At 40.2% G+C, this 10,638-nt stretch overlaps 2 protein-coding genes across 2 annotated transcripts in view; one reads left to right on the forward strand and one right to left on the reverse strand.

Moving 5' to 3' along the window:
* LOC104958839 (solute carrier family 13 member 2-like) overlaps positions 1–1,064 on the forward strand; it is an 8,776-nt gene extending 7,712 nt beyond the window's left edge. The window contains 3 exon segments of the mRNA XM_010786650.1: positions 171–332; positions 415–552; positions 933–1,064. Coding sequence (XP_010784952.1) covers positions 171–332; positions 415–552; positions 933–1,064 — 432 coding nt within the window.
* Positions 1,065–3,259: 2,195 nt separating this feature from the next.
* Positions 3,260–10,638, reverse strand: part of unc119a2 (unc-119 lipid binding chaperone a2) — a 12,298-nt gene continuing 4,919 nt past the window's right edge. Inside the window, exons 2-5 of the mRNA XM_010786617.1 lie at positions 5,760–5,873; positions 5,399–5,498; positions 5,127–5,299; positions 3,260–4,425 (exon numbers count right to left, since the gene is read on the reverse strand). Coding sequence (XP_010784919.1) covers positions 4,313–4,425; positions 5,127–5,299; positions 5,399–5,498; positions 5,760–5,873 — 500 coding nt within the window. The 3' untranslated portion in view covers positions 3,260–4,312. The remainder of the gene's footprint in view (positions 4,426–5,126; positions 5,300–5,398; positions 5,499–5,759; positions 5,874–10,638) is intronic.

A 10,638-nucleotide genomic window follows, 5' to 3' on the forward strand; every position in this document is an offset into this window, starting at 1 on the left:
TATGAGGAGTTCTTGCACTTCTTTGTTTCAAGTATTTTCTGCTTAAAGCATTTGTTTACACACGGCATCTATTGCACGTCTGTCCATTCTCTACAAACTGTAAAGTCTACTGAGACAAATCTAACATTTGTGATATTCGGCTATATAAATAAACATTGATTGATTTGCAGGAGTCGGGTCTGTCCAAGTGGCTGGGAGACTGCTTGGCCCCTCTGGAGCAAATACCACCTTTCGCCATCTCGCTGGTGCTCAGCCTGCTGGTGGCCACGTTCACCGAGTGCTCCAGCAACACGGCCACCACCACCCTGTTCTTGCCCATCCTGGCCTCCATGGTAAACAGACGTCCACTTGCACACACAGGCGCTAACACACAGCTTCTACATGTATTTAACTCTGCTCTGTCTCTGATAATAGGCCGTAGCTATTAAGATTCACCCGCTGTATGTGATGCTGCCCTGCACCATCGCCGCCTCCCTGGCCTTCATGCTGCCGGTCGCCACCCCTCCCAACGCCATCGCCTTTGCTTTTGGAAAACTCAAAGTCATAGACATGGTGAGATGAATTTACATAATACACAATCTTTGTTGCAAGAATTGTTAATGTGAGCGAAGTTTAGAGGATATTATTTGCAAGAAGATCGTGAAATGTTTGAGTCTTTGTTGAGGTACGTGGAGGATAGTGTTCTTCACATAGAGTAAGAAAAACATATTGGTAGGATAGACCAGATTAAGATTTAAGAAGATATTTTGAGTCTTTAATTTAAGTTTATAGGACTCAAAAAAGTCCTATAAAAGTATAAAAGTCCTTGTAGCGCTAAGGTCCCCAAGGAGATACATTTATTGCTGCTTTTTAGATTTTTCAAACCTGTACATATAGCACCCTGGTTTTTAAACTTCTTTATACTGATCAAATGTCACTGTCTGTTCCTTTAGGTGAAAGCCGGCTTCATGCTGAACATCATCGGGATTTTATCTGTTAATTTAGGCGTCAACACCTGGGGATATGCCATGTTTGACATGGGAAACATTCCTCATTGGGTCAACATTACAAATAGTAAACCTTGAGTACTGAATGACAGAGAGCTAGAAATGTAAAAAGAGAAAGAAAGTTATAATAGTTTCTTTATAATAGTGTAAATGATTGATTAAACGAGAAAAAAGAGAGAAAGGAGCATAAGCTTTGATTATTACAGAAGGAAAGTACAGGAAGAGTACATCAAAGGTTGTTTACAGTTTATGTGGTAAAGAAAAAAAGGTTTAAAGATTATCTAAAGAAAAATAATATTTAGACCAAGTTTAACCTAGCAGTTATGCACCACACACTTATAAAAAGGTTTAGGACTATAAAGCACGACCTTGGTGAAGAGCAAAACGGTGATTGATTTACAAAAAGAGAGATAACAGAGATAAGATTGAAGCTCTATCGAGTCTGAGGTCTATTATTAAACAGACTCTCCCCTTTAGTACTTCCTCGTATCAGGACAAATAAAGTGTTCATTAGGAAAAATAACTGAGGTCACTTGTATTGTACACATTTCCCTGAATGTGACGTCATATTATTGATCTATTTATCACTCACAAATGATGCAAAGATGAAGTACACTGTGTGTTTGATTGATTCTTTAAAATGTAATTATTCTGAGTTATGTTTACAGACGATATTTCATTTTGAATGGCCCAGTATCAGTAGATTTAACTTATTACTGTAGTTCTTTTGCTGCACCCTAAAGTCTTGGTTTTCTGTTGCACTTTTATTTTTTATCAGTGTTTTTGTCACACTGACTGTATGTGAACAAGCATTAACTGTACATTTCTTAATGTTCTGTGATTATTTGTATTCCTCCAAGGGAAAATAAAATTGGAGATACACTCTAGAGCAGTGGTGCAGTGGCGCCCCCCCTTGTCTCTACATTACAATAAAAAAAATAAAAAAATTGATTAATTAATTTGAATAACAATTCAAGTTAGTAGCTATTAAAGGCATAAAAAGACAGAAATGTATAATTCTTTCTTTAATAGAAATGTTTCTTCTGCCCGTAAAGTGTCCAAACCAGACTTTCTGGATGAGCGCATTTTTAAAACTGTACATGCCGGTTTCAGATGGATTATTTATCACAGTTGCTCCAATCAGATCGGTCTCCTCCATTTTGTAGATTATTTACGACTTTTGAATCCACATAAACACATCGGCAAAGACCGGCTTACTTTGAGCATGTTTTTTAAACAGTTTAATCCCTTTGTGAATTGTTTCCACTTGCGGCGTCCTTTAATTTCTTCATACAGCGGGAATCCAAATGAATGAATCCTGAGTCCAATAACCATCAAAGTCACTCCAATAGTGCTCCTTAATTACGCTTTCATCCTCCTGTAACAAAATACTTCACATTCATCCAGTTTGTGACAGTAGTTGTAGCATTTTTGAGACTTTTAAACTTTAATTACCGCTGTTGCACCCCCCCCCCCCCCCCCCCTTTGTGTGTGTGAGTGTGGGGGGGGGGGGCGCAACTTCCAACAGGAGTCATTTGGGGGGGCTCTTGGGAAAAAAGGTTGGGAACCACTGCTCAAGAGGAACATGGGTGAGCTATTCATCTAAAAGATTAACATTTTGGGAAATACATGTACATCTTTTTTTTTAAGCCGAGCTGTCATAATGTACCTCTAAAACTTAATAATTAACATGTATACGTTGTTTAGTATCTCAGCACAAAAGTACATGTTGAAATGTACTATGCAGATTTGTTTCTTGTCTGGGAGCAGAAAGTATTGCACAAAACATGTTTGTGTTGGTTTTATTTGCATGACTTTAACAAAAGACAACATGCCAAAGCTTTAATTGGCCTAATAATAAGATTTTAAAATAATACAATTAATATAATCAAGGAATCAGCAAAATAGTATCACAAATTGCAGTTATTTTGTTAAAGATGAAACAAACGAATATAACAAATGAATGAGTGAGCATCAGAGGTGCTGAAGGGAGCCTATTCCTCAACATTTTTAACTATTCCTGGCTAAAGTCCGAACGTCCTCGAGCCCTCAGGTAGTTCAAGCGCGGGGAAGCGCACAAATCAAACGTTTTACTTATATTACCTACAGTGATAGAGATGAAAGGCTGGTTGAATAACTCAGAGATAAGAGTCTGCCAACGAGACATGATTCAGCTGAAGGTCAATATCTACTATGTTCATAGCAGGTAAGTGCAATAAACGGAAAAGTAGAGACAAGAAGTCCCATCTAAGTAACGTGAGTTACCACATTTATTTACCAGAACCGTTTGAATTCTGTAAATTAAAAGCATCCTCATGTGAATTCTATCTTATTCACTTCACACCATTATCACAATAACATCAAGACACCGTGATATTTCCAAAAAAAAATCTCATATGTTTTTATTTATTTCACTTTTCCTCATTCATATTGACAATTGAGTCGTCGAAAACTTTACATCCGTCCAAAATAATTGCATGAGTCACAATCAGTCATAAATAAGTCAGCTCTACACGTGTTACATTTTTTTGACATAACATTCAACATATGACATATCCAGTCAACTCATCTAAATAAGTTTCCAATTTTTTGGTTCATTTAAAAAGGTGTGCAAAAAAATATGCTATGAGCAAAGACAATAAATATATACGTCGTACGGCTAACATGTCACGCATAATCACTAAAGGACAAAGTGAGAAGGAAACAGAAACAGGTCTGATGCACTTACTACTGATACATGTGTGGAAGATGCAGGTTTTATAAATCTATTTAACCTTTGCAAACCAGATGACCACATGATTAACATTTATAATAAAGTTTCACCAGACCAGTAATCATGCTTCAAACTGACAGACATACAAAAGCACGAAAACACACATGACCAAAAGATCCCCCAAACTGTTACTAAAGTCTTAAATACACACCTTATCAGAAGCAATATATGTTCCTAGTCCTTAAACATACACACATGTAAAAAATAATTTCTATAAATATTTTACTTTACATTATTTGTCTAGAGAAAAGTTGTTTACTTTCTGGTTTATCATGTTACAAAAACATCTTGTCACAGCGATGCCACACCAAGCTGTGAACTCTGTGTGTGTGGCCTTTTTTTTAGGCTTGACCAAATGTACATGTGCTTACACACACACACACATGTACCGAGCACAACTGTATGAGCATTTTCTGGATGGTTTTCTCACCGCGGGAGAAAGAGATAACTAAAAGGAGACAGGACTAGTGGACTGACAGGATGTTATAACCCCACCAGTGGGCTCTGATCGTCCCTCAGGTCAGTGCGGGTCTCTCGTGTCAGCGTGTCGTCTCTACGTCCCGCCGTTGTACGAGTAATCCGCCTTATTGTGCATCACCAGCTTATTGTCCACAAAGTAGAAGCTGTCCGACTGCGTCTCGTACGGGTGAAGGACCATCTCTCTGACTGAGAGCAGACACACAAACAACACTGCTGTTAGAGCACTGGTTCACAACACAGTATTTTCTAATGAACCTGTACGTGAGAAACATGTAAGAAGGGGAGCCAAATCAGAAAGGCATGTTGAAGCCAATGTTTTTGACCAAGACAGCCCAATATTATAACTCTTATTTCACAGTTTGCAACGTATTTGCACAAGCACTGAGAAGCACGTTTTTTCATGGGTCCATTTTTGCAGGATGGAATTTATTTTTAATTTTTAAAGGAAATGTCCAAACAAATTAACACTGGATTGGCATTATTGATGTTAAATACATTCATGTCCCACAGGAATTGTTGTAATCCCTTTCTGGATATAGCAATCTTTAAATGAGCAGTAACGGTACCGATTCCACAGATAGTTGATTGGGAAGAAGCTTGAGAACTAGTTCCTAACCACATATAACCAAAATATGTATAGGAGGAGCAAATCGCACAAATGTCTTCAAATTGAAATGAATGAATCTTTAATAACGAATATAGGATAACGAAAACGTTCAGGAATAGTACTCAGATCTGTTTTGATGTAGGAAAAGTGTTTATTTTTTATATATATTCACTGCAGCTAGGTTTCAATATAAAAAAAAAAACTAATCCAAAACCATTTTGAAAAAAGGGATATTCATTCCAATCCATTTATAAATCAAAGAACAACCGAATAGACTTACTCGTGTCCTCAGACAAAGGGGGGAATTCGTAGATGTGTTCGCAGGAGTTCTTGCTGCTCGGCATGCAGAAGCCAAATTCAAAGTCAAAACTCTTGAGCAATTTGTCTCTGAAATAATGTCTCTCGATCATCCTGAAGTTTTCTATTGGCGTGTCTCCGACCATGAACTCAACACTGGACAGGCGGATAGAAAAAAGGTGAGTGAGGCAGAACAAGAAACTGAGAAAGAAGACAGATCTTTCTAAATAAAGATGAACACACGTTCTCACTTACGTGGCTCCAACTTGCCGCAGTCGGAGAAAAGCGGGGGTGAACTGGTAGCGGACAAATCGGCCGGCGTTTGGGTCCATATTCCTCTTATCCCCTGCTTTGTCTGAATTGAGAGCAGTTTGTGCGGAACAGAAACAAAATGAAATGTAATTCATATTTGGACATGAGCCTTTTCCCACAAACAGGTTGTAACAAATATATCAACACACCCCAGAAAACCATAATAAGTAGAAACATATTAAAAGTGCGAAGTTGATGGATTAGTTTAGTTGATGTGTGAAGGCTGCATGTGAGAGGCTGCTTTGATTATCTGTATTTTGATAGTAAACATAGATTAAGCGAAAGAAATCCATAGGTGACTCGCCTGCAGATGGAGGTTTGGTGATTTCAAACAGCACGGTGGAGGTCTCCATGTCTCTGATCTTGAACCTGGTAAAGTCGATGCTGAACACATTTTCGTCTGGGCCACACAGATAATCTGAAAGAGAGATATACATATAAAGAATGTACTTAAACCCCTATACTTGATAGTAACTTGAGCTGATATTGTAGATGATGGACAGTTGGCATTAAAAGATTAGACTTTTTCTAAATGTATTTTTTATATTTTCTGATCATTTAAGACATTTTAGATTATATTTAAATTGGGCAACGTTGGTAATTCTCTTGTGATGCACTGTCATATACTTTTGGTTAAAAAACGGTTTAAAACATTATTATATATTACGATGTTGTTATTGGCTCTGAATGATCAATTATGCACCAATAATGACAATGTTTCAGATACTTTCACATATGAAAGAAATAAGTGGAAAACAATAGAAAGAAGTGTATTTTATTTAATTAATGGATATATTTAGCAAAGTTATGAGATCAATGAAAATGTAAACATTATGTTGGGTTGACATGAGTAAAGTAAACTGCTGCAAACAAAGCAAAAACAATTATCTTAAATAATTATCTGAATATACACTGTTCACACACACACACAATTAAACAGCTCTGCAGCAATGAACATTATATTCAAAGAATAAGGTGCATTCAATCCAGTTTGCTGCAGTTTCTAATCCTCTCCATTTGACAGCCGACTCGCGTACTAAAAAGCTCCCTGTGATGATTTCAAGTGAATGTTTGACATGCAATTCAATGTTAAACTCATTTAGAGGATTCATTTCCCCACAAATAGGACACGGCAGACACACACACACACACACACACACACACACACACACACACACACACACACACACACACACACACACACACCACTCACACGGAGGAAGGTTACAGTTAAAAATACACTTGGGATAACGTTGTTTCAGGGATTTGAAATTGTGGATCCTGCAGGTCTGAGCAGCCACAAGAGAAAGTCAGTGAATGTGTGCGATCAGATACAATGCCCATCTGCTTTGTTTCTATTGTGATGTTACAATAATGGCGGTTGTTATCCGGCCACTCAATCACATCAAAACAGTATTAGCTGTGGAAAAATAGACTTATATTGGTACAGTGAGGGATCATTTAATCGCTAATGATGGCCAATCAACCCACCAGCTGTTCTTCATGACACATCGACTAAAAAACCCGACAACATGGTATTTTCCAGATGTTACGATCCCCTCCCATCTGCGGATCTCGAGCTGTTCTGTTTGCCATATTTAACTAAATAGGAAATGTCTATGCTGAATTGATTAAGTCAGTATCTTACATTACTTACATTCCTACCAACAATAAATACAGTGTTACTTTACTTGAATTCAAAAGCTGATGCAATACACCGGGCAAACTGATGCCCGATTGTGGCTAATCATAGCTACTGCATCAATAGTTTATCACATGTACCTGTTGTAAATCATCACTTCAACAGTGATGGCTCCACTCGATCAATCGCACAAATCAGTGAAATAATGTTGAATCCTATTCAAACAACACACATGCTCATCTCTAGCAGCCCAAAAAAGGAATATTAGTGGATATCATTTAAAAAAAATTGCACCTTTAATAGTAGATTAGTAATAGTTCACCAGGGTTGTTAAATGTGAAAAGTAAATAAGAAAATGTCAGGACCATTCAAGATGAAAGTGTTTTTATGCATGCACTTTAGATCTGACACCTTTTAAACATCAAAAGCACTATCAAATGCAGCTTAGTTAAAGAATATATCAAATGAAATTGAATTTCTTATTTCAAACCAATTACATTTAAGCACTATCAATGGCCCATGTCCAAAATATATCCAAAAACGTTCAAAGCTTTGATTGTTTCCCTAACATTTCAGAACTTTAAGGATTGGCTTCCTGACATTTTTTTATCTCTACATTTTCTTTTTCATGTGTATGTATTCATGCCGGAGCACAGAAACCTAACAATGTCGACTTGAGTTAACTGTTGGAGGTGAATGTTCCTGACAGAGAGGATCTGATTCGTTGTGACGCTCTGAGGCCTTTGCTCCTCTGTCAGTCTGAACGCTGAGCTTGACTATTCTTTACTCACCAGCTCTGCATACACCTGAAGATTCATCATCCAGACACACACAGATAACAAACAATGAGCAGCCACATCATTTTAATAACTAACACACTTCATCTGTCAGCATGGACTGGTAGCATAATAGCAATTCTGCATTATTGTGTGTACGTCTGCATGGATTGTGTGTAAGCTATACTGAACCAGAGCTCCTTCTCATTTTGATAACAAAGAGCTAATACTTTCCTTTGAGCCTCATCATGAAGTCCCATGAGGACAAGGAGTCTGTAATATGATTATTGTTGTGATTAATTGTCCATGTTGTATGTGCGTGCTCTCACTTGGTCTCACAAAATCAGGGTGATTGCAATTGATTTCATGCAGTCTCTTACCTCAGCTCACAAGCACACACTCACACCTAAGGATCATTTGCTGCTTGAAGCTAACAAAACAACACACAGACTGCAGTTTTTCAGTCAGCACTCCCGCTGGGCTGTGATAGTAAACACATCTAGTCAGAACACATTGCAAGCTTTCTCTGAATGTGTGTTTCTTTGTGTGTGTTTCTGTGTGTGTGTGTGTGTGTGTGTGTGTGTGTGTGTGTGTGTGTGTGTGTGTGTGTGTGTGTGTGTGTGTGTGTGTGTGTGTGTGTGTGTGTGTTCCTGTATTTGTGTGGTCTGTGTGTGTAGAACCCTTGCCAGGCCTTCCTAAAGGAGTAAAGCTTGGAGCAGCTAAATCAAGACCCTCCACCTCACTAAGGAAGAAGACCATTGGGAACACAGGTGTGTGTGTGTGTGTGTGTGTGGACATTGTTAGAAGGCACTGTGAGCGTCAGACTCAGCAGCACAGCGCCCTCTGCTGGTGAGCTGAACACAGAACACAATATAAATAAACTAAAACATAAACACAATTAGTACTTTTACGTTTGGTACTTTAAGTATATTTTGATGCGAATACTTTTGGACTAAAGTAGGATTTGGCATGACTTTTACTTGCAACACATATTTCTATTTTTTACTTAAATGAAATGTCCGAGTACTTCTTCTACCTTTGTACTTATTACACTTGTAAAACTCTTTCTTAGAAGTGCTGAAGCATTACAGTACATGCATACATTATTGTGTAAAGCGACAGTAATATAACTAATAAAGACAGCCGCAGGAGCCTAGATATGAAATATCCTCATGTGTGAGCTTCATAGTTGATCATTATGCAACATCTTCAAAGGAGTCTCATTGAAGGGATGACAGATGTATATGAAGTATTGCTTGCTCTTGAACGGAGCAGGGACTGTCCCACTTTGACACACACTCCATTAGCGATAGCAGTGAGTCTATGAATTTCAATGATTGATTGATTGATTGATTGACATTCCTAATTCTGCTCCATATTCCCCTTTGCTCTACTTCCAGAACAGAGAGGACCAGCTGCTGCTGCAGTCTTACCACAGAAGCTCCGCCCCCCTCAGAAACAAGCCCCCACCCTGCAACACACGCCTCCCACCCCTCCAATTCAGCCAGCCAGACCTCCACCTCCTACACCCAGCCTTCCATCCCCCCACCTCAGCCTACCACCCCTCCACCCCAGCCTCACCCTCCGTCCCTCCACCTCCGCCCCAGACCTCCATCCCCCCACCTCCAGTCTGACCCTCAGGCTGCTTCTGGAAGCTCCGCCCACATCCTGTCTGTCAGATTGTGATGTAGAAGAGGAGGAGTGTGTTACCTGTGACGAGACACGGACACACACACGGCTGTCAGACAAAACACAACACCTGCAGCGTCGTGATGCCAAACACGCAGATGGAGACGGGGCCACGTTGCTATGGTTACATGAGGACACGCGCGTCGGGGAGAGAAAGATGGGTGCAGAATCTGCTGGAGGAGCTGAAGGCTCTGATCACAGGACAGAGTGTGTGTCCTGTCTGACAGTTTGACAGTTTCTTGGTCATGACACATGTAATTCAAATATTGGGTGTGTGTGTGTCTGTGTGTGTGTTAAGGTAGGTGCAGCCGAGAGGCTGCTCAGTCTCTGTCAGTCTGGACAGCAGAGCCTGTGCCTCTCCCAGCCTGAATGGATGTTGGGGTCCCGTGCAGACTGCAGTGGACCTCATCCCAGTAACGAACCCAGAAACTGTCAGACTAGACACCCAAGGTACCTCACCGGCTGTATTACAACAGTACAGCTAGACCATACAAATGAGGTCAATCACACCTTATAAGAAACCATGAAGAATAACTCATAGAACCAAACTTCACTAAGACCATTGTGTGGTTCCAGGCGGGTCAGGATTCTGAACCAAGCAGCCTGAAGGAGAGAGGGAGAAGGGCAGGCGGTTACACAGCAATGGGGAGCCCCTCAATAACTCTGGAGGTAGTGTGTGGTGTGTGTGTTGTGTGTTGTGTGGTGTGGTGTGTGTGTGGTGTTTGTGTGGTGTGTGGGTGGTGTGTGTGTGGTGTGGTGTGTGTGTGTGTGTGTGTGTGTGAGTGTTGTGTTGGGGTGTGTGTGTGTGTGTGTGTGTGTGTGTGGTGTGTGTGTCGTGGTGTGTGTGTGGTGTGTGTGTGTTGTGTGGTGTGGTGTGTGTGTGTGTGTGTGTGTGTGTGTGGTGTGGACGAGAAGTAAGAGTTGCCTCGTGGTTGACCCCTGCTCCTCTCCACAGTGTGTTCTCTGCAGGAGCAGCCTTGGCGGCGCTCAGGTCCCGCTGCAGGAGCTGCAGGAGGAGCTGAACGGGAGTACGGAAAGAGACCTGAGGGACACCCAGAAGCCAGCTGACGGACAGA

The sequence above is a fragment of the Notothenia coriiceps genome, unplaced genomic scaffold (genome assembly GCF_000735185.1).
Source record: "Notothenia coriiceps isolate Sejong01 unplaced genomic scaffold, NC01 NC01_scaffold00029431, whole genome shotgun sequence".
In the NCBI taxonomy this organism is placed as follows: domain Eukaryota; kingdom Metazoa; phylum Chordata; class Actinopteri; order Perciformes; family Nototheniidae; genus Notothenia; species Notothenia coriiceps.